The following is a 24942-nucleotide window of genomic DNA, read 5'->3' on the forward strand; positions in this document are numbered from 1 at the left end:
GTGGGACACGCCTGGACAATGGGAACATGGTGTGGTGGGACTCGCCTGGACAGGCAGTCGGACATAAGCATCCAAGCTCGGGCTCCTCCAGCTACTAGCTGAGTGGGTGTGAGCAACCACTTTGACGTTTCTGCACCTTTGTTTACGACAGTCTCCATAAAAGTGTGATGAACACACATTTCCCACTTACAGCCCAGAGTGGTTTTAAAGATCAAACGAGTAAAAACATAGAGAAAACCATCTTAAACCTGTGCCATGATCAACAGCCTTATCAATAAATGAAATACACCTGCCTGCATGTTTTGATATTAAAGAGGAGGAAGGAAGGTTAGCTGCGGCAGACACGATCAACTCGGTTGGAACGAGGAAATGTGGAATCCCCACCAGCACTTGGATTGAGTAAGCAAGTGCTTTCCACCGGGCGGTACCTGGGGGACAAGATGTGAATGAAAGGAGTACGGGTTCACCTTTTGATCCAGGCTGTAGGCCAGCACCCAGTCCTCCTGCTTGGGATGGAAGAGCAGACTCTGGATGTAGAAGGTGAGCCGGTATTTCTGATAGGTCGCACCCTCGTCTGAGCTGATCAATATACTGCTCTCTATTTCAGGATCACCAAGAAGCATGATCTGAAGAAAGCAGAGAGGAGAAAATACAGACGAGTTAGCAGGAGAGAACAAATACAAGGAATTAAGGCACAAATACAAAGTCATCTGCACGTATATATCACAGCACAGAAAGGGGCGTCTGGGCCTTTAGATGAAGCACTGGCATTTTTTCCCTGATTTAGTCCGTCGTTGCTGAATTGAACTAAAAGACCGTGCGAGGTTAGGTCTGCATACAAATGAGGCCTCGTTTTTCTGACGTGCACCTCTTACATATTTTCATTTTTGATGCTTATACTTGTCCTGCTAAGTGCTGGAAGGATATTCTTATGGGCCTCTGTTCCCTGACCTTGGGACCCTCAAGGGACCATCCTGGGACCATCTCTCTCCTCCTCTTCCGTCTGTCAGTTTCCCACATCACTCTTCCTCACACTCTTGCCCTGTTGCTCTTCAGTCATCAGACGGATCCCACTGTTTTCTCCTTTCTGAATTGTTTTAATGCTTTAATTGATTTAAGTTGTTGCTTGATCCATTTGTTCTAGATATTTTCCAAAGCCCGTATCCCCAAAGGCCCTCAGGACAAACACCGACACTCAGGAAACTCTGTCATCCCCAAGCCAAACGGACAGAGTGATGCAGTGGAAAGGCATCTGCATCAGGGGGAGCGGGTTCACATCTCAACCCTTCTCTGGGCATACCGCCACCCTGGAACGTTTCTTAACCTCTAGAGGCCTTGCTGTCCTCAACAATAACTGAGTCTGATGACACCAGAACTGGCTTTGAGCACTTGGCCTAATGCATATTCTTGACACGTGATAGCCAGGATTACCATTTACTGTATTCAAAACCCCCTCCAGCCAGTGTAATTTGACTTCTACTTACAGGACTTCAGTGGTATTGGATTCACTAAAGGTGTGAGAGACTTTCCAGTATTTAAATCCAACAGCCACTGAGACACGCAGACCTTTCCCTTAGTGCACCTCTTAGCAGTCTTTGTTACCACTGATAATTCCCTTCCTCTGGAAGCCTTCTCGCCCAGGGGCGTCCACGACATCATACTCATCTGGCTTTCCCGTCTCTTTGGAATAGTCAACTTTCTCTAAGTATCCTTCTAATAAGACCATTCCTCAACCCTCAGTTTTGACCCTCTTCTTTCCGTCACCACACTGTTCTTCAGTGACCTCTTCCTCTCTCAATTTTATTTATTTATTTTATTACCACTTACCACCTGTCTGGGGACAACTCACAAGTTAAATGTCAATCTGAGGTCTCCTTCTCTCAATTTCAGACTTGAAAACTCAGCTGCCTGGTACCTTCTGTGTGGATCCTTCAAGCACAACATGCCCCGCTGTGTACCCAACTCATCCAAACCCTGCTCCTCCTGCAGGGCTATTTGCTGGTTCAGTGAGTGCTTCCCGCAACCATTCCCATGAAACCAAAAGCCGGAGATTCACCCCTGCCTCCACTTTTCCATTCACCTCCTATAATTAATTAGTTGCTAGGCTCTGTGAATTTTTCCCACTAATTAACTTTAAAATCAGGTCCATTCTCTCCCTTCCCACTGTGATGGCCTTAGACCAAAATGTGACCATCTCTGTACTGGATTCCTGTAAAACACCTGACTCAATCTCACAGCTTTAACCACGTCCCCTACAATCCACTTTGCACACCGTGGCCAGAATAATCATCCTATAATACAAATCTGATTCTCACATTCTTGTACTAAAAACCATTCAATGGTTTATCTCTGATCTTCCTAAATTCTAAAATGCTGAAAATAGCCTGACATAATTTACCCTTTATGTATGTTTTTGGTTTTATTTGGCCTTTATCATCCAGCTCAACCCAAATTCTTTGAGTTCCTAATGTTTGCTGAGTGACTGAATGAGCCAATGGGCTTATTTCCTCTTATGTTTCCAGTCAGGCTGTACTGCCACCAGCTGTTAGGGCTACTTCTACACACGGTCTGCATCATGGCGCCCAGAGTACCAAGTAAAGCTCCCCCCCCAAAAAATCTCTACACCTTATAAAACAAAACTATTGAATAGCAAGATTTTTAAAATGTTACCCATAGTATATATTAGCATTCTAAAGTAAGCTTTAAAACAAATTCAACACGTTTAACTGCTAAGATTCATAGTCCTTCTCCCCTTTTATTCTTTTACAGCTTCCAAGACAAGCTTACTTTCTTTTTCTCAAATATTTGCTTTGGCTTCATTGAAAGAAGTTATTACTAGCTATCAGCACATTTTTGAGAAATGGATGCAGTATAGTTTTTTTTTTTTTCATTCATGTGTGAATAATCTAGGGGAAAAGCTCTCAGATGGGCTATCATAGACAGAACGGCTCTCTCCTCCCTTGGCACTGTGAAGGGTAGGGACCACAGGTTAAAGCACCCTTGCTGCCCTTGAAAAAACCTCAGAGGATGCACCCATGGTCCTTGTAGAGTCTGCGAGGACAAATATATTGGGAAAGAATGAGGCTTGCATAACCTCCCTCTCTTGCTCCCCGCCATGTACCAATGGGCTACATAACAGGCCATGAAATCATTTCTCCCCTGGTGCAGAGAAATTAAACTGCTTATTTTATGCAGGTATAAAGAAGCTTCATGCCTATGGTTTTAATTAGAAGATAAGACCAACATCATAAACGAACTTTATTTTATATACCATGAGTTACAATATAGTGAATAAGGGTTACCATCAAATATCTCGCGCAAGGTAGTCTCTTCTTCCAGCCCTGTTTCTTCTTGCACACACACTGCATCCTTGCTTATACAAACACATCACTCGGCGCACAAAAGCTGCAGATATGTGTGCACACGTATGCATACACACACACCGCTGTGGCACATATGTGCATGCACACATGCAGAAATGCATTGATATACACGGTGTATTGACATTGTGTGGTGGCCATAGGGATCTTTTGTTGGCAAGAGTACATTTTTATTGCAACCTTTCTCTGACACTTTCATCAGAAATCCTTCTCTATACTCTGATGGCACTGGCAATGTCTGTGTTCAATCCTAGTGTCTGAGAAAAATGGAAGGAGGAAAGGCAAAACCTACATGTGCTGGATTTCTAATCTGTGCTGGGAGCTTTACTGGATATTTTATTGAAACCTCAAACAAATTATGTGAAGTATCATTACTGGCATCTTATAGGTAAGGAAACTGAAACTTAGAGGAGGAAAGCAAAATGCCTAATGCCTCCTCTGATTGATCCCAGTGCCACCACATCCCACCACACGTACACAGACCAGCGCTTCTCTGGGCCTGGAAACCTTCGCACTTTGTTATCTTTACCAAGGGACACATGGAAGTCAGAGAAGCAGGGCTTCATCCTTTTTTAAAGCATTTCCATTTCTACAAAATCCACACCAAAAATAATAATAATGAAAAAGCACCTTCAAGAAAGCCCCTTTCCTCCTCTGACTCATGTCCACCTTTGGCCAAGAAGGCATGAAGAATTAAGTGAATAAGAATCCAAAGGGGGAAATAGAATGTTAACATTCAAAATAATAGGAAGGAAAGAAAGAAGAAAAAAAAAAAGAAATAAAAGGAGGGGACCATAATATTAACATAAATAGAATAAGAAAGCAAAGCTTTGACAGAAGTTAAGTCTCAAGGTAAAATACCTGTATTGTGTGCTAATCTACGTAACTACTTCTATAACTACATTTAAAAAAATCATCTCATGTCCACCCAAATTTTTATTGTTAAGCAGAGATTTCAAAGGCAAATGCCTAAGAGGGCAAAGCAAGTAAATTAAGTGAGTGAAGCAGATAAAACAAATGCTAAGGACTGTGCCAAAATGAAAAGTACACATCTTTCTGTAAAATGTTTAACATGAAATTTTCACCAAAAAAAATTACACCCACATTAAATGTCTGTGGACTAAATTTATAAAATAGGAACGTGACTGTTGGTAAAGTTGTGATAATTTGATCCTACAGATGCAAAGAAATTTACAACCCTTGCCTTTCAGTCTTCAATCCCAAATATATACAGTCAAGGACGATGCCTGTTTACATGTCAGCAAATTCTGCATTTACGTGATTTTAATGATAGGAACAGGTAAGAGTTCCCATGGGAGATTTTTGTTTTGTTTTGTTTTGCTTTGATTTTGCTTCATTTTGCTTTGATCCTTCATCCAGCTTGTCCTGACACTAGATCTACTAGATTCGTGTGCTGGAAGAGGAAAAGGGGGTCTTTCAAACATGGTGAAGCAGGGTTATTGATGCCATAGGCTCTAGGGGCAGGTGGCAAGTTCAAATCTTCAGTCTGCTACTTTATGTGTAAATGTGAGGATATTGCTCAATTTTTCCAACCAGTTAACTCATCTATGAAAAAAGCAGTTAATAATTGTATCTAACTTACCATGTGTTGAGAGGATTAAATGAGATAATAATTAAAGAGCTTAGCACAGGATCATAACTGCTAAATCAATACTAACTTTTATCTAGAAACCACCCAGGACAAGAGCACAACTAAAATCAGAAGTGATGCCAAGCAGGTTGGAGATTTGGGGATTATTTGCCTCCCTTTTGGCTCCCATCACTCCTGAATTTTGTAGATAAAAACCAAAGGGATGGGTGATGGGGATAAAGGGGAGATGCTCTTCAATGGGTATAAAGTTTCAGGCAAGCAAGATGATCAAGTTCTAGAGACATGCTGTACAACACTGTGCTTATAGTTAACAGCACTGCACTGCACTGCACAGCTGGAAGAGTATGATTAGAAGGTAGATCTCATATTATGTATCTTCTTGCTATTAAAAAAAACAAGAAAGGGTGGGGGAGAACAAGACTACAGTTTACACTTATTTTACATGCATTTTTACATTCCTGGTAACATATCAAGAAAAAAAACACTCTTAGCAAATATCAACACTGCCAAAATGAACACCAATCAGTAGGTAGTTGCAATTGCTCTTTGAATGACCACTCTCATCTCTTCAGTGGGAGGCTCCAGCCCATGAAGGAACAAAACACATTACTGCCTTAGGAGTGAGAACCTCACACAACTGGTCTCTCCAGATTTGGCTGTTCACTGTACACAAATCGTCTCTATCTCAAATTAGAGATGGACAAGTTTTAGAGTTTATCAACATACAGATGGTGCAATATCTTTTTTTTTTTTTACTCATAATTCTTTTTGCAAGTATCGAGTTAAAAATGCACAACCTAAAAGCTGAGAGTTATGTTTCATTTGGCAGACTATCTGAGGACTTCAAGCCTGGGATACAGCTGCTCAGCTCACTCTAAGAGACTACTCCAAAGAGGTAAAGGAGGAGCCAGGATATACAGGAGTTTTTGCAACAAAGACCAGGTAGTCGGGATATCAAAAGATTACTATTAAATAAAGAAAACCAGATATCTCAAGTTAAGGAATTCAGCACTTTTCTATGTACAGGAAGATACAAGAGCCTGGGCTCACTGAAATCATTCCTTTGACACACACCTTAGTTCTCTAGGGCCAGTATCCTAAGCTTCCCATCCTGAGTGTCCTCAGGGGGCACCACTGGGGGTGGTGGGCACTCTGTTTCCATCCTGAGTTCCCACAGGGCTCACCATTGGGTGGCTGCAGTGTGATGGCTGGATGGCTGCAACATCCTTTGTTTACTGACACACACAGCAGGCAGTATTTTTCATTCACACAGGAAATTCCTGGGAAAGTTGAATAATAGTGGTCCTAATTTTAATGGTGGGTTGTAAATTGCAAGGAACACAGGTGGAAGTCGGGAATCAGGCAGGGGCTTTGCTTCAGCAACTTAGATTTCAAAAGCTTATTTGTGTCTAAACCAGTCCAAATCGATACTGGACATGTCAAAATCCTCCCCAGAAACCTTTCCACTTTCCTGCTGCTGGGTGAGTCTTACAATATCCAAACTGTAAAATTAATGAATATGTTACTTTGATTCAATTGCTATCCTCTGTGTTTCTCCTGTGTGCAATCTATACAATGGGGTGAAAGCTAGAGTTTTCTCAGCCTTTCACTCAGCCAGAGAGCCCAGAAGTGCAAAGGAAACAAATTGTAGTTTAACGCTTTGAAAACTGTCTCTGAATAAGAGTAAGTAGACATTCTCCTGAATAGAAAAGGAGAAATGCTATAATTTACTGTATAATTGAGTCCTAATGGGAGACTCTTAGCACAGTTAGTGCTCAGTAAGAAATAACAATAATATCAATACAAGCTCACAAAAAAAATATAAGAGAGATTCCTTAGGCTGGCCCCTAAACCTACTGACATAATCAATATGTTGTTGAATATTGACTTACACACAAATAGAGCCTGTTACAGATAAGGCTCTTAATCACAATATAACAATATCCCAGCATTCACTCCCCCACCCCTCCCATCTCTCTCTCTCTCTGTCTCTTTAACATCCCTTCTTATAGCTGAGGTTCACTGCTGGCAGGAAAAAGCGTTCCAGGGGACATTTAACAAGGCATGGAAACACTTTTTTCTATTGAGTTATAATTAACATGCAACATTACATTAGTTTCAGGTGTACAACATGGCAATTCATATTTTTATACATCTTGAAATGATCACCACAGTGAGACCAGATAGCATCCTGTTACCTTACGAAGCTGTTACGATATCGTTGATTCCATTCTCTGTGTGTACATTACATCCCCCACAACTTACGTGTTTTACAGCTGGACCATCGTACCTCTGATCCCCTTCACCTATTTCATCGATGTCCCTGACCTTGGGGACACTTTAATTGTCACAACTAGGGGCAGGGGAGAGAGCAATTGGCATCCAGTAGGTAGAGGCCAGGGATGCTGTTAAACAGTCACAATGCACAGGACGGCACCAGATGAAAAGAACCATCTAACCCAAAACGTCAATAGTGCTGCTACTGAGAAAACTTGTAATATGTGTACACACAGATATCCATGTATATATATTCTATTATGGGAAAGAATGTAAACTACATATACATATTTCAGATAGAACATTAGTATGTATTTATGCTTATAGGCATGTCTGTTTCACCTGTTACCCTTTCTAAATGCCATTCTTGCCAGGATTAGACTCCCCACCTTTCCAACCCAGCCCACGGTATTAAGCATATTTCTACCTGTCCTTCAAGCATCCCCAGTAATGCAACCATCATTAAGGTTAATCAGGAAAAAGAAATATTAAAAAAAAAACAGAAAATAAACAACTCAAAAAGTGGGCAAAGGATTTAAATAGACATTTTTCCAAAAAAAAAAAAATATATATATATATAATATATTTGGTGAGAATTTAGAGAAATTGGAAGCCTTGTGCATTGGTGGTGGGAATGTAAAATGGTGCAGCTGCTATGGAAAATACTATAGCTCCTCAAAAAATAAAAAAAAATGGAATTATATATGATCCAGCATTTTCACTTCTGGATATATATACCACCAAGAATTTGAAAGCAGGGTCTTAAAGAGATATTTGTACACTCATGTTCATAATAGCATCACTCACAATATCCCAAATGGGGAAGCAACCCAAGTGTCCTCTGATGGAGGATTAGATAAACAAAATGAGCTATATACATATAATGGAACATTATTCAGTCTTAAAAAGGAAGGAAATTCTGACACATGCTATGACATAGATTAAATGTAAGGACATTATCTAAAGTGAAATAAGTCGGTCATAAAAGACAAATACTATATGATTTCCGCTTGTATGTGGCACCTAGAGTAGTTAAGTTCACAGAGACAGAAAGCAGAATAATGGTTGCCAGGGGCTGGGGGAAATGGAGAATGAGATACTGCTGTTTAATAGTTCAGACTTCCAGTTTTACAAGATGGAAAGAGTTCTGGAGACCGGCTGCACAACAATGTGAATGTAACACACTGAACTAGACTTAAAATGGTGAAGATGGTAAGTTTTATGTTATGCGTATTTGACTATATTTTTTCAAAAACACAAAAAGAAAAAATATAAAATTAGATATAAGATGAGATAAAACAATGTGCTGAGGAAATTTGAAAACTAATCAAACAAACACATAAACACTACTCATCAACCATGATTTATGGAGTCTTTGTTTAATGCCAGGCTCTACTGTAAGGACTGGAAAAGAGCAATAATCAAACCGGTTGAAAACCTCTGCCCTCAGAGAGCTTGCCTCCTAGTAAGGGAGGAAAACAAACAAATCGGTAAAACATGCAGCTTATCAATCAGACGGTGATAAGTCCTCTAGCACAAAATAAAGCAGGAGAGGTCGGAAGTGCTGAAGGAGAGAGTCTGTGGTTGGAATAGTGGGGTCAGGAGAGGCCTCACTGAGAAGCGGACACTGGAGAAAGGATGTAGGAGCCCAGTGAGCTAGAGCAGAGTGAAGGAGGCAGAGTGTAAACACGGGGGCGGTAGGAAATAGGAGCACGCCGGCTCTCTCCCAAGTGGTATGCCCAGCACCGGTGGGCTCTGAGCAAGGCGCTGTGGGCTATGGCTTGGATTTTGATCCTGTCACTCTGGCTGCCACCCTGGTTGAACAGAGCATTGTGAGAGGTGAGGAATAGCAGGGGGGAAAAATCAGAGTGACCAGTAGGAGGCCACTGAAATGACCCCGATGGGAGAGGCTGACAACCTGACCTGCCATTGTGGTTATTGTGATGTGGTCCATCTGTGGGTATTTAGGAAAAGTCAAAGGGTCTGCTTACGGATTAGCACTGGGGAGTAAGAGACAGTGAGGAGTCCCATTAAAAAGTTTTATACCTGTATGTTCACTTCTGTGTTGCTCCTCATAATCAGAAATTGGAAATAACTCAAACTGTCAGATAGGTTTTTGGCCTGAACAATGGAGAAAACAGAATTGGCATTTATGAGCTAGGAAAGCTTATGGGAGGGGCAGATCGGGGGCTTTGGAAACACGGAATATGATTTTGAAAAGGCTAGGTTTCAGATACCTACTAGACATCCAGAGGGGCTGAGGAGCAGACAGTGGATGTACAAGATTATTTTCAGGAGAGTGGGCTGGCCTGCTGATAAGAATTTAGGAGATGCCAGAGTTTGAATAGCATTTAAAGATGTGACTCTGGAGGTCACGGAGACAGCAAATAGAGATTGAAAAGAGTCTGAGCGCTAAGCTCCAGCACACTGTTCAAAGGTCGAAGAGAGAAGAAGGGACCAGAAATGGAGTGTGAGAAGGAAAGGGAAAGTCCAGAGTGCGGTGTCCTCAAAACCTGGACACCAAGGAAAGAAAGTGCTATCAGGGAAGAGAGTGTTCAGCTGTGTCCAGTGCAGCTGACAGTTCCATAAGATGAGTTCTGAGAACTGACCATTGAATCTAGCGATGTGGAGGATGCCGGTGACCACGGCAAAGGCAGTGGAGCGAAGCAGGCGGGCAGGCAGTGTTGATGCAAGTGTAAATTGGCATGACCGTTCTGGAAAGCATTGTGGCAATATGCAACAAGACTCATAAATATTCATACCTTTGACCCTGTAATTTCTCTTCTAGGAATCCGTCCAAGAAAACCATCAGGGACCCAATAAAAGGCTTATGCACCTGTATGTTCATCTCAGTGTTATTTATAACAATAAAACATTGGAGACAACCCAAATATCTGATAGAAGGATTAAATAAAGTAGGCAAAATCCATTCAATGGAATATTATGCAGCTATTAAGTATGAACTCAAATAGCTTGATGACACGTGAAAAATAACCCAATGTGGAAACAGTGCATAAAAAAAGCAGGCTGAAAACACATGAGGTGTGATCTTAATTTTGTTAAAAATTGTTTAGAACTCATGCCCATATTTATGCATAAACAGTTTGAAGGAAAAATTCACTACATGTTAACGGTAGTTATTCCTGTGTGGCAAGATGGTGAGTAATTTTCTTTTTTTTTTCCTTTACACGTTTCTGGGCTTTTTTCTTTACACTTTTTTTTTCTTTATGCTCTTCTCTTTTTTCTTTACACTTATCTCTTGTTTCTCTAATATTCTGCAAAGAGCAGACATTACCTTTATAATAATGAGATGTTTTCTTTCTTTCCCTCTCTCTCCTTCTCTCTCCCCCCTCCCCTCCCCCAACACACACACACACTCGCATTAGCCCCTTCAAGAATCCTAGCAGGGTTATGCTACCCATTGCTTGCCCTTGAGAAACCTGAGAAGCTCGACAAATACCCGTCCACGGTGTGAGCACTTGCTGCGAGGGCAGGACGGGTATGGGTGAAGGAGGGGTAGCCAGGGCACCTAGCGTAGATAGCAGCAGGAGCATCTCCCAACTCAGGGGGCGGTGGTCCTGGTGCCCTCTCTGGAGCAGGACTCTCCAATGTTCCCCCACCCATACTCTAAACTATCCAGCCCACCTTGCCCTGCTCCACAGGTCTCCCCCAGCTCAGTTCTGATCGTAATCACAGCATCTCTTCGCTACAGGAAACTCCAGGAGCCTCAGCAGGGCGTGAAAACTAAGTACGGCATGTCAGACGCTTTACAGCTGGGGCCCCCTGCTGTCCTCAGGCTTCATCTTACAACACAGCTGTAGGCTCCAGCCGGCTTCCCCTATTTTTTGTTTCAAATCACTCTGCCTACTCCTCTGACAGATCTATCTTTGCTCATGTTCCCCGCCTACCTAGAAAGCCCTGCATCTTCCCTGTCCATGCCTTCCTTCCAGGTCCACCTTGATTCCCCTCCCTTCCAGGAAGCCTCCTGAATGTTCCAGGAGAATGACCTCCACCTTCCAGGAACTCCACTGGCAAATCTGTTATCACACTTAGCAATGGTTTTCTGTTTAAAATATTTGAAATGTCATAAATACATGTATATATTTCCAGATAGTAGTTAAATTTTGTTTTCCCTCAACTTCATCTCACTTTACCACCTAGATATTGTCGACTGAAATAAACGTGCAGCCTAAAATTTAAAAGTTATGTTTTATTTGGCAGGAGGACTCGAGCCGGGACGACAGCCTCTCAGATCGCTCTGAGGGACTGCTCCGAAGAGGTAGGGGAGGAGCTAGGATATATAGGAGCTTTACAACAAAGACCAGGTAGTTGGAACAATAAAAGATTACTTGTTATCTAAAGAGAATCAGGCATCTCAAGTTAAAGAATTTAGTGCTTTTCTATGTATGGGAGGAAGCAAACATTTGGGCTCATTGAATTCATTTCCTTTGACAAGCACCTAGTTATCTAGGGCCAGTGTCCTGTCCTTTCTTATTCTGAGTCTGCTCAGAGGGCACCACTGTGAGTGGCTGCAGAGGCTGGGCTGCAGGCCTATCCCCACTGGGGGGTGGCGGCAGCCGCTGATGACTTGGTTTCAGCATTCTTTGTTTACTGATATGTTTGCAGTATTTTCACTCACATTGGAGTATTTTCGTTCACAATATTAAATTCCTTAAAGGCAGAGAGAGACACTGCTATCACATCCTCCGGTCTTCGCTGGGCTCAGTGAAGCACACGCTCAATAAAAAGCAGATGCATGGCTGAGTGAAGGTTACTCAGGGTTTCCAAGTTTGCTTGACCAAACGTTCACTGCATTGTATTTGGGGCTTACCAGTCCCCAGGCCGGAGAAGCTTGCTCTATCTCAAAAAGAACAGTCAGCAACCCTCTGCCTGAAGCACTGCCCACTGGCCGCCAGGCACTCCCAGCCCCAGCTGCGGTAATCATCCTTCAGGGCAACAGTGCTGTCACTCCAGGTTCTCTTTTGTCAACGTCTAATACAGACAAATTCATATATTGATGGCCTGATTATTTTTCTGCAAGGTGGTTTAAATCCAACATTTAAAAAAGCAAGTCTAACCCTGAGAGAGAAGAAAAAAAAGTTTCATAAAAAAAAAAAAACCTGAAGTCTATAGGATTGGGTTGGAAGTCATTTCCATGACTTTTGTTGAATTATTTGTAATGTTTCGCTGTGGTTTGATCTGATTTGTCTGTTTTGTCTTTCTCCACCTTGGGAACACTAAAAAAAAGATGCAAACCCAGGCAAGTACTCATAAGATCCGATGGAGGGGGCTGAGACACAGGTCTGAGGGGATGAAGGCATGGCATTTAGTACAATGTTGTTGTGAATGAAAAATATTGCAAACCGTATCAGTAAACAAAGAATGCTGACACCATCAAGTCATCAGTGGCTGCCGCCACCCCCCAGTGAAGACAAGCCTGCAGCCCAGCCTCTGCAGCCACTCACAACGGTGCACTCTGAGCAGACTCAGAATAAGAAAGGACAGGATACAGGCCCTACATAGCTAAGTGCTTGTCAGAGGAATGAATTCAATGAGCCAATGTTTGCTTCCTCCCATACATAGAAAAGCACTAAATTCTTTAACTTGAGATGCCTGATTCTCTTTAGATAACAAGTAATCTTTTATTGTTCCAACTACCTGGTCTTTGTTGTAAAGCTCCTATATATCCTAGCTCCTCCCCTACCTCTTCGGAGCAGTCCCTCAGAGCGATCTGAGAGGCTGTCGTCCCGGGTCGAGTCCCCCCGCCAAATAAAACATAACTTTTAACTTTTAGGCTGCGTGTTTATTTCAGTCAACATTGTCATAGGCACAGATAATAACCAGGTGTATTGGGTAAGGTTTTGAAAAATATCAAACTAGTTGAATCAAGATCAGCCAAATTGTTCGCTGTGTCGAGCATCCAACCTGCTACTGTGCACATTTGGGGCCACAGAGAAAGCCCAGAGCTGAGTCACTGCTTAACATCCTAAAATCAGAAAGGCAATGACTATACGAAGAGATAAAGAAAAAAAATTCTCACCAGCATGCATAACATCTACCACAAAACAAACCTAATTTATAAGCATCTTGCTGAAGCTGCGGGGGAGGAAGATCCTGAAAAGATTCTAGTGCACAAGAGATGGTAAACGGAAATTAATTGCACGGTACCCATTACGAGTAATTTAAGAATTGCAGATTGTCACTGATACAGTATTTATTTAGTGTGCTATCTTTAGTATTTCATTTAGCGAACATTAAAAAAAAGGATGAGGGCTTTCATAAGTTCATCTGCTAATCTTATTTTTCCCATTGGATCTCAAATTCATCATACGAGAAGCTTTCAACCTAAGCAATTTTCAGGGACCTAAGCCTTTTAGGATTAGCTGTTTGGGAATGATTATTTTAGTTAAGAGAGGCAAGACAACCATTAGGTTATCCTGAGGAAAACCATCAGGAGAGTAAATATGGTTGGAAATAGCCTACGTCCTGGTCTGGTTGGAAGAGACTATGCAGCTGAGGTCTTCATTAGCACTGGGAGCAAGGTCACTACATGCTGGGAGCACCCCTGGCCCAATAAGAATGATGATCATGTGAACACGAGTTAGAACTCAGTCCTCACCCACACTTGCAAGGGGTAAGGGAGGGATTGTGAAGGAAAAATACTGCAAGCCTCCAGGAAACATCAATAAGCAAAGAATGCTGTGGCCATCAAGTCATGAGCTATTACCGCCACCCCCAACAGTGAGTTGGGGGACTCAGCATGCAAGCGAGCAGGCAGCCTGGCCTCTGCAGCGGCCCCCAGTGGTGCCCCCTGAGGACATGAAAGAACAGGACACTGGCCCTAGACAGCTTGGTGCATATCAAAGGAATGATTACAATGAGCCCAGCCCTTTGTGCCTTCCCATGCGTAGAAAAGCTTTAACTTGAGATGTCTGGTTTTCTTCAGTTAACAGGTCATCTTTTAATGTTTCAACTACTTGGTCTTTGTTGTAAAACCACTATATATCCTGACTCCTCCCCTGCCTCTTCAGAGCAGTCCCTCAGAGCCATCTGGGAAGCTGTCATCCCAGGCTCGAAGGGGTTCCACTCCACTGAATAAAACACAAGTCTCAACTTTTGGGCTGTGCATTTATTTCAGTCAACAGTGGCACTGCAGTTTATACTTGTCCAAGCCTTTCTACAGCTGTTTTCCCCTCCATCCTCACTCTGCTCTCCTAGGAAGGCAGGGTGGGGGTTATTACCCACTGTACTGGTGTCCTGTGGCTGGAAACAAATTACCAGAAGCTTAACATCTTAAAATAATATAATTTTATTATCTTATGGTTCTAGATGTCAGACGCCCCAAATGGGTCTCACTGGGGTGAAATCAAGGTGTCAGGAGGTCTGCATTCCTTCCTGAAGGTTCTAGGGGAGAATCTGTTTTCTTGCCTTTTCCAGCCTGTAGAGGCTGCCCCCACTCCCTGGTCCAGGGCCCCCTTCCATTTTCAAATACAGCCACGGCCAGTCCAATCTTTCTCATATCACATCACTCTGATTTTTCTTCCCTCTTACAAACTGTCTACTTAAAAAAAAAAGTACAACCTAAAAGTTGAGAATTACGTTTTATTCAGTGGACTTGCTGAGGACCTCAAGCCTGGGAGGCAGCCTCTCAAGGTCGTTCTGAGGGACTGCTCTGAAGAGGTCAGGGAGGAGCCAGGATACACAGGAGTTTTTGCAACAAAAACCAGGTAGTCAGAACATCAAAATATTACTGTTCACTTAAGAAAAAACAAACATCTCAGGTTAAGGAATTTAGCGTTTTTCTGTGTATAGGAAGATGCAAGCGTCTGGGCTCACTGGAATCATTTCTTTTGTTAGAGCAGGCAGAGAGCTAGATTTGAGCAGAGAAAGGGGGGCACAGGCCAAGTGGCAGGAATTGGGCAAAAAGGGGGGCACGAACCAAATGCAGGAAACCACACATCATGCAAACAACAGGGATCCCTGGGCAGAGAATGAAAAGCAGGAACCTCTGGGCTGATAAGCGGTCACACCTTTTGGATTAACAGGAGGCCTGGAGGCTGACAAAGAAAGGTGAGAAAGGCAGGAATCTCCAGTGTCTGAATGTAACCTTTGCTCATTATGCCCTCATTTCAATAAAATTAGCCTTGCAGATTAGAAGTACCCATCATCCACTGATGCCACCACACTTCTGATCCAGACTGAATAAGGAAAAAAACCCCTCCTCCTGTCGGGAAGGTGGAGTTGGATGAAAATCAGGGAATAGACCCTTAACCCTTCCTTCCCCAATGAATATTCCGCCCATTTATTTTTACTCTCTATGTAACCAACCTGCCAAAGAAACTCAAGGCAGCTGCTCACCTGAGCCGCTCTCCCCTTGAGAGTGTGCTGTCCATCTCTTAATAAACCCTAACTCTACTTTCTTCACCTCCCCGGCTCATCTCTGAGTTCTTTCTGCGACAGGACAAGAACCCTGTTGCTGGCAACACTCTGACATGCACCTGAGCGATCCAGGGCCAGGGTCCTGTTTTTCTCCCTCCTGGCTCCCCTCTGGGGGCACAGTCAGCCTGATGGTTTGATGGCCTCAACATCCTTTGTTTACTGACATACAGGTGACACTGCTTGTCCACAGCACTTTTAAGGACCCTTGTGATTACAATGGCCCACCTGGAAAACCCAGAGGGTTCCCTGGCAAGTTTGCCAGGCAGGTACTCTCTGTAATGATCCACCATCCTGTGCCAGGCGGTCCCCAGACAGGCAGGGGAAGGGAGAGCCACAAGATCAGTAAAATAGTCTAGTGTCAGCTGATGAACAACCTTAATTCCGTGGAGAACTCTAATCCACCCTTGTCATGTAACCTCACATGGCCACAGTGCGGGATGTTTTGGGGAGGCCATTTCTCCTGCCTAGCACACCCCGTCCTAGAGGCAAGGAAGTGCCCAGCCCGCTCTGAGCGATTTGCTGAAGGTCACAGCTGGTCACCAAGTGTGAAAACTGGGGCTCAAACTCAGAACTTGACCTCCCACATTGAGCGCTTTCTCCTTGCTGTGCTCTGTCTCCGCGACACAGTGAAGAAGGGCGAGGACACAGCAAGGGAAGGACAGAGAGAGTGCAAACAGAAGTGCGGGGAAAAATCAAACAGAGCAGGAGAGTCTAGGAGGCTTTTATCCCTCGGGTCTCTGTCCACCACCCTCCCTCTTTTGTTTCCATCCCTTCCGTGGCAAATTTGACCCCATTCTCCCCAAACAAAAGAACCCTTGGCAGTACGGGTGTGTACTGTTTTTTTTTCCCCCCTCTTTGGGGCTTTTTAGGGTGTTTGGTTGTTCTGTGTTGCTTCCTCTCTTTCCCAACGTGAAGCAGGAGGGGAAGGGACAGAGAGGTAGCAATTTTGCCAGGCAGGTATTCTCTGTAGTGATCCATCATCCTGGGCCGGGTGGTCCCCAGACAGGCAGGGGGGAGAGCGCCACAATAGCAGTAATAAACAGAGAAGAAGGCCTTCCAGGTAACGACTTAATGAGGAGCCCGGCTGCCTCAGCCAGGGAGGGTGGGGAGACCAGGAGAGGAAAGACTGAAGCGGTGAGAGATGGAGGTGCCCAACGGATGCGGCTTTGTAATTTGCCCTGGTTACTGTTGGTGTGTGTGTGTGTGTGCATGTGTGCGTGCGAGCGTGTGTGCATGCGCGCTCCCCTCACTGCTCAGAGGCAGAAAACACCATACACACCCTCACCAGCTCCGTGTTGTTAAGGATGGAACAGTGCATTTGTCAAAAGGTCAGACTGCCACTTCCGATTCCAAAGCTCGCAAAGGATCCACCCCTATGGTGATTTAGATTAATCGCTTCTCATTAAGAGCCAATAAACAAGCTACACTGAAAGACCTCCTCTCAACCACAGCCCACTGTTGTGGGGTGGAATTGCCCAGGGGGAGAGTGGAGACACAACAGAGAGTTGTCAAGTGTAATTTATAGGTTTTTAAGATCTAATCATTTTCTATAATATTAGATTAAATGACAGTCTATATTAAAGAGGAAATTACATTTCACCTTGCTTTCTTCCCTCCCCCCCCCACCCCTTTTCTAGCTAGTTTTCAAAGAGCTCTAATCCCACAGCAAAGGGCCAGAAAACACCCTTGACAATGTACTTGACAAGGATCAGCCAACGGGCTTCCCTGCACCAGGAAGTCTGTCCAGAGAAGCAGGACAAGAGAAAAATAGGAATATTCTCTTATTTGAGCCAGCTCCATCCAGGGCCCCAACAAGTCAGCTCCCCTCACTTCAGTGAGAGCTGTGTCACCTTAACCTCTGCTCACCCTCACCGCAGCTCCAGAGTATTTATTCTGGTATCTGGTACCTGGTATCTGTAAAGAGAGACCTTCCAGAATCTCGTTTGGATTAGATTTGGAATCAAACAGCTCTTGCTTTTTCATTTAGTGATTCGGTCACGTGGTGGTCAGTCATGCACTCACACTCACTTCTTGAGGCTCTATGTGCCAGATTCTGGGATGGGCATGGGAGAAACAGGATGCATAAGATGAAACTCAAATCCCATCTCCATGTAGGAGCTCACTTATTAGCTCCTTGACTTCAAAGCTTTAGTTTTTCTCCACTTGTAAAAGCAAAAACAGACGAGCACCCACCACCAGCATCGTTAGTGGGAAACTCCAGACACATCTTGGCAAACTCAAAAGTCAGGGCTTTTCCTTCCCTTCTGCTCCCCGCAAGGTTGAGAACGGCTGTTCTCAATTCAGAGGGGGACAGATGCAGAGAATCAGTTTGCAGAAGAAGGGTGGTGTGGGATGTCACTCAGGTTGCACAGCTGAGGTGTGTGGAGTAAAAACAAACATGTAAAGGTCGCTGCCCACGGTTGTAGCAGGACAGATCTGAAGCCCAAAGCACAAGAAAGGAGCGGTGGGCCAGTCATCCATCACTGAGCGTGCGTGGGATACACAACGGCAGATTACAGGGAGCCAACTTGTTGGTCTGGAAGTCATGGTCCTTCACTCACAGGTCCCAGCAGAACTTTCCAACCCCATGTCTGCAGGATGCCTAGACCCTTGAAAAGAATCCCCCAGTTCACTCTTCCCCAAACACCCCACTTGGCCACCTCCAAGCCACTGCTGAGCCCATTCCTCTCTCTATAAAGTTTTCCTTTATATTCTATGTGCCTAAACCCTGTCTGTCTTTAAGGCCATACCCAAAGTCCTCTAAGAAATCTCCATGGATTCCTCCCTTTTCACGCCATAGTGCTTTGTACAGCTTACAACTACTTGCTTAAATTACAGTAAAATATATTATGCAGCCATAAAAAAGAATGAAATAATGCCATTTGCAGCAACATGGATGGACCTAGAGATGATCATATTAAATGAAGGAAGTAAGACAGAGAAAGACAAATATCAAATAATGCTGCTTACATGTGGAATCTAAAAGAAAAAGATATAAATTTTATTTATAAACTAGAAATAGAGTCATGGTCATAGAAAACAAACTATGATTACCAGGGGGAAAGGGGGCGGGGATAGATTAGGAGTTTGGGATTAACAGAAACACTACTATATATAAAATAGATAAACAAGGACCTACTGCATAGCATAGGGGACTATATTCAATGTCTTGTAATGCACTGTAATGGAAAAGAATCTAAATATATATATGTATGTATATATGTATACCTGACACTAACATTGTAAAGCAACTACACTTCAATAAAAATAAGAATCAAAAAAAATTTTTTTAACTGTAAGTTCTTTCATGGCAGGGAGATTTCCTGCATCGCTTTACCCCCCCCCGGGGTCCAATGTAGTGTCTTTCAGAGGGAGCTCCAAAGACCAACGCTTTGCTCCACGGTGCCGGCATTTGTGAACTCAGCCAAAAGGGGGAGCCACTGCGTCCCTGCAGGAGCCCTGGATGAGGGAAAGGACTAGATGGCACCTAAGGCTTCTGTTCACAAGGGGCACTGGTCCCCTCCACTCTCCCTGCATTCATCACCCAAAGCGAGTCGGATGGCTAAGCCTGCTCTCATTGAGGTGAAGTGTACAATCCTCCGGCGGGGTGGGGGGGAAGGACCCCAGTGGCAGAGTGGAGGCAAGGAATATTTTGTCCAAATAATACACCTAAATTCCACTCCTAGATATATACCCAAACAAATCAAAACCAGATGCTCAAACAGATAGGTGTACATTCACGTCCATAGCAGCGCTGTTCACAGAATGTAGCCAAAACACGCAGAAACAATCCAAACATTCAGCAACAAATGAATGGATAAACAAATTTTGGTACATATACATGGACCATGATTCAGCCATAAAAAGGAACGAAGCACTGATAATGTGCCACAATATGGATGAGCCTCAAAAATATTATGCCAAGTGAAAGAAGCCAGTCATAAAAGGTTACACACTGTATGACTCCATTTATATGAAATGTCCAGAAAAGGCACGTCCATAGAGACAGAATGTAAGTTGGCGGTTCCCAGGGGCTGGGGTAGGGAGGAGCGGGAAGTGACTATGTCACAGTTACAGGACTTCCTTTTGGGTGATGAAATGTTTTGCAACTAGATAGAAGCAGTGGTTGTACAATGTGATGAATGTATTCAATGTCACCGAATTGTTCACTTAAAAATAGTTAACTTTATGTTAGGTGAATTTCACTTCAATTAAATAAATAAAATTAATTCAAGTAAAATAAAAGAAAATAAAATAATGAAATAAAATAAAATAGAATAAAATAACTGTGGCCAGCGCCGGGTGGCTCCAGCCTCCCTCGCTCATGCCAAGAAAAACTAGGATGACAATGTGACAACATTAAGCTGAAGGTACTAGTCAGCACAAAACTAATTCCCACCTGGCTTGTAAAGTGACTAGTCTCCTAACAAACTCCTCTGCTTCATGAAAAGTAATAAGAACACAGTCGGTCTAAACAGGTCCCACAGATCACGACCCTCAGGGAAGCCTGAACAGCCAACTACTGGCCGCTGAGTCTTGTCACTGGTCTGCTTTCTCCCCGTGATGCCCAATTGCAGCTCAGGTTGCAGCCCATAAAGAAGCCACACGTCCTGCTGATGTAAGCAGCAGTTCCAGGTGGGCGACCCCTCCCAGGAACAAATCCCATTCTAATCGCCTCAAGCTTCCACTTCCTATTTCTTAAAAATTAACATTACCAACAGGTTTAATTAACAAGCAGAGGCCCCTTCATGCCTAAATACCATGCTTGAATGCGCTCATTTTAAAGGATGGTGTGCAGGTGCTTGCTTTATACAGCTTTATGAAGCATGTGTTATAAAAGTATCTCACCCATACGGCTTTTTTTTATACCATGGCAGCCCGTTCAATTCAATCCCGTAAAATCCAAGCAATATCTAAGTGTTAAAGGTGACTTTCACTATGATATTTATTATTGGATAATGAAAAATGGGACAGGTAGCCTTCAAGCCACCAGATGATGGAGTGAACCATGTCTCTTCCAAGCTTTTAATGATAGGACCACCATATTTCCTGAAAATGACACAAATCCTAAGAGTCCCTTTTGAGATTTCCCTCTTGGCAGCATGAATTTTCTTAACAGTTTTTATTTGTTTTGTGCGGTTTTTGCTTCCTAGAGATCAAATCCAACATCAATCGGAGGAAAAATCAGTTAAATATTTGTATCTGCCTTCTCCATCAGACTGGACATTTTTAAGAAAACCTTGTCCTTCCCATCTGACCAAGAGTTCCCTAAGACCCTTGGTCGCCCCTTGTGGTAAATACCCCTATAGGACCCGATAAAGAGAGCTTTCAGAACACAATGGGAATTTATTCCATGTCTCTATTCCCAACTCTGGATCCTCTTGGGTCCTGTGTCCCATTACTATTATAACTAGTATGTTTATTGTCATTTATTGCCCCGTATGTTTGTGTCCTCCGCAGACTGTGACATCTCTGAGAAAAGCGACTATGTCTGACTTACCTTTCTTATCCCCCGCATTCAGCACCGTATTTGGTATGTTGCAGATGTTAATAGATGTATCTGAGTGAGCTAATAGCTAACCAACCCTGAGAAAACTATTATAGAGCAAGATCGTCCATCAAAACTCTCTCAATATACAGTTGAGGGCACATGAGAGATTCCACGATCTCAAAACCCCACTGTATCAATGATATCATTGTTTGCTAATAGTGGCACCTTAGAAAAGACCATGTGAATCATCTGAAGTGCTTGTTAAACACTGCATCTTCCTGGGTGCTACTGTAGACATCCTGAATTGAGATTTCCGACCCAGGGAGCAGAGCCCTGAATCTGCCTTAGAACGAGCTCCCAGATTATTTTAATGTAGACTCATTTGTGAGCACCGCCTATTTAGAGTGTTTGCTAACAAGGAAAACAATATTTCTCCAAGTCCTTGAAGAACAGACGTAACCTGCCAGTGCCCAACAGCCCTCCTTCTAGGAGGTGGCCATGGAGAATTTGAAGAACTCACACTAAGTAAAATGGAGCGTGAAATGCAAATGCAGCCTTCATCACGATGGGCCAGTCTCCCTGGACTCGATGGGAAATTGGAGGCTGCAGGAGAGAAGGATGTGGCACTAGGGACAGAGCCAGTCACAAGATGGGAATCAGGGCAGCATCTGTTAACACCCTTCTCTGAACAGCCTTTAATCCCCACTACTCTGTCAGATGAGGGGTCCCCAAATATCCCTTTTGTACTTTCGCTAACTTCACAGTCTGCTCCTAGATGTTGGGTGATTTTCCCCCTGAAGAGCCTACGTTTTAGGCGTTTTAAACACCACCCATTTACATAGTCGGAAAGAAATTTGCTTCAACTGTGGAGCAATGAGCTGCTGCTTTCAGGTGGTACATTTAGTTCCCAGAATAGAAATGAGCAGGAATTAGCCATCCTCTCTCCTCATTAACAGGCAAGAGTTGCCGTTCCTGCTAGTTTACATCATGCAAACACAGCTCTAGCTATGCCCGGGCTGTCATGCTGAGCTTAAGGTGACATCAGAGGGGAAGAAATAAAAGGATCTGGTGTCAGTATGTACATGCGTTTAGGCTGCAGAGGCAGGCACACAGGGATGGAAACTTGAATCTGATCAGAAAAGAGTAAGCACAGCCCTCGACTCAGTCCCGAGGTGGGAAACGAGAGGGCCGTCAGCACTGGTTCCTGCACTGTGGTTTAATACAGACCCCATCCCTGCACCCTGCACGTCTAGACCAGAAAGGGCCAATTTTAGACTAATAGGCACCAATACCATGCTGTTTGATTACCACGGCTCTGTAGTATTGTCTGAAGTCTGGAAGGCATAGTCCTTCAGCTTCATTTTCTTTTCTTAAGTATTGCTTTCGTGATTCTGGGTCTTTGGTGATTCCATATAAATTTTAGGATTACTTGTTCTAGTTCTGTGAAGAATGACCTGGGTGATTTGATAGGGATCACGCTAAATCTATAGATTGCTTTGGAGAGTATGTCCATTTTAACAATATTAACTCTTCCAATCCAAGAACATAAGATACCTTTCCCTTTCTTTAAATCATTTTTAATTTCCTTAATCAATGTTTTATAGTTCTCTGCATATAAATCTTTCACCTCCTTAGTCGGATTGATTCCTAAGTACTTTATTTTTTTGATGCAATTTTAAGAGGGATTTTTAAAAATTTCCTTTTCTGTTGTTTCATTGTTCATGTAAAGAAATGCAAGAGATTTCTGTATGTTAATCCTGCTACCTTGCTGAATTTGTCTGTCAGCTCCAGTAGTTTTTGTGTGGAGTCTTTAGGGCCCAGCAACCCCACCCCTGGGCATATACCCAGAGGAAACTCTAATTCAAAAAGATAACATGCACCCCAATGTTCACAGCAGCACTGTTTACAATAGCCAAGACATGGAAACAACCTAAATGTCCATCAACAGATGACTGGATAAAGAAGCTGTGATATATTTATACAATGGAATACTACTCAGCCACAAAAATAGAATAAAATAATGCCATTTGCAGCAACATGGATGGACCTGGAGATCATCATACTAAGTGAAGTAAGCCAGAAAGAGAAAGAAAAATATCCTATGATATCAATTATACATGGAATCTAAAATAAAGACACAAATGAATTTATTTACAAAATGGAGACAGACTCACAGAGGGGAAGAGGGTGAGGAAGGATAAACTGGGAGTTTGGGATTTCCAGATACTAACTACTATATATAAAATAGATAAACCAGAAGATCCTACTGTATAGCACAGGGAACTATATTCAATAACTTGCAATGGCCTATAATAAAAAAGAATATGAAAAGGAATACGTATAAATGAATCACTATGCTGTACACCAGAAATTAACCCAACATTGTAAATCAACTATACTTCACTTAAAAACAAAGACTAAGGGGAGAAAAACATACAGTTTAAAGCAGTGTGTTTCAACCTTGAATATGCTCATGAATCCCCAAGGATCTTATTAAAATACAGATTCTGGTCCAATAGGTAAGGTGAGGGGGTATGAGATTCTGACTTCTAACAAGCTCCTAAATTAAGCCAATGCTTCTGGGTCTGCAGACCACACACTTTGAGTAGTGAGGACTTACAGGAAGTAAGAGCTATGAGAAATAGCTGGTGTAGAGCTGTAGCTCTCAGACTTTAGCGTGCATCGATTAACCTGGAGGGCTTGTGCGACCCCAGATCGCCCGGTCACCCCCCCACAGTGTCTGACTCAGGAATTCTGGGATGGGTCTGAGAATCTGCATTTCTAGCAAGTCCTCAGGTGATGCGACGCTGCAGTTCAGGACCCACACTTGAGAGCCACTGGTGCAGCAGGACACTGGACATGGAATCAGGCAGAACCGGATTCAAATCTCACTGTGGGGCTAACTTGCTGGGCTCTGAACCTGGTATAAATGGGGATAACAATACCTGTTGGTTGGTTAGTTGGTTTGAGTGAGACTTAAATGAGATAACGAGCATCAGCTGTTTAGCACAATTTGTTAGATGCTCCAAAATGGACAACAGTGAACTTCCTTCCTATTGCCAAGATTAGCCAGAAGGAAGAATGGCTGAATTATAAAAATATCCTGGGACGTGGCTGCACATTAGAAGGCTGCATATCAAAGGCCAGCTTTGCCCAGGAGTCACGGTAATTCTGAATCTGGGTATTGTGTCGGCTTTGATTTACCCATCTCTGACCTTTCACCTCTGACACATAGACGGCTCGGTAAACCTAATTGATCAGTATTTATTTAATTGAGTCTCACACCATGCAAGGCGGTGTGAAAGGCGCCTCTGAGACTGGAAATTGAGCAAGGTGGTTTCTGCCCTCTAGAAACTTTCAGTCTCATAGGGGACATTCAGTCCTAAGTAGTATAAACTTATGGGCCTGTTATTTGCCAGACATTTCATTGGGAATATGCAAGACAGAATATATATGTAAATATAGTGAGTAGCATTAGTGATAGTGAAGACTAAGAAGGAAATTATCTGTAAATAGTGAAGATAACCAGAAAGTGTAAGTAGTTCTAGTGCCCACTGTAGATGTCGGAAGGGCTCTGTACAGGAATGACTCTTCCTCTATAGACAGGAAGGTCAAAAAGGTCGGCTGTCTTCAAAAACATATTCAACTCAAGATGCTCCTGTTACACCATCACTTTACTGAAATCATTTATATTTAAGACCCACCCCCTTACTGAGAGGCCAGTATTTACATATGATGTGTAG

At 43.1% G+C, this 24942-nt stretch overlaps 1 protein-coding gene across 1 annotated transcript in view; it reads right to left on the reverse strand.

The window, feature by feature from the left end:
- Nucleotides 1-24942, reverse strand: part of SORCS3 (sortilin related VPS10 domain containing receptor 3) — a 565587-nt gene that overhangs the window by 254945 nt on the left and 285700 nt on the right. The window contains exon 4 of the mRNA XM_074373664.1: nt 468-626. Coding sequence (XP_074229765.1) covers nt 468-626 — 159 coding nt within the window. The remainder of the gene's footprint in view (nt 1-467; nt 627-24942) is intronic.

The sequence above is a fragment of the Camelus bactrianus genome, chromosome 11 (assembly GCF_048773025.1).
Source record: "Camelus bactrianus isolate YW-2024 breed Bactrian camel chromosome 11, ASM4877302v1, whole genome shotgun sequence".
In the NCBI taxonomy this organism is placed as follows: domain Eukaryota; kingdom Metazoa; phylum Chordata; class Mammalia; order Artiodactyla; family Camelidae; genus Camelus; species Camelus bactrianus.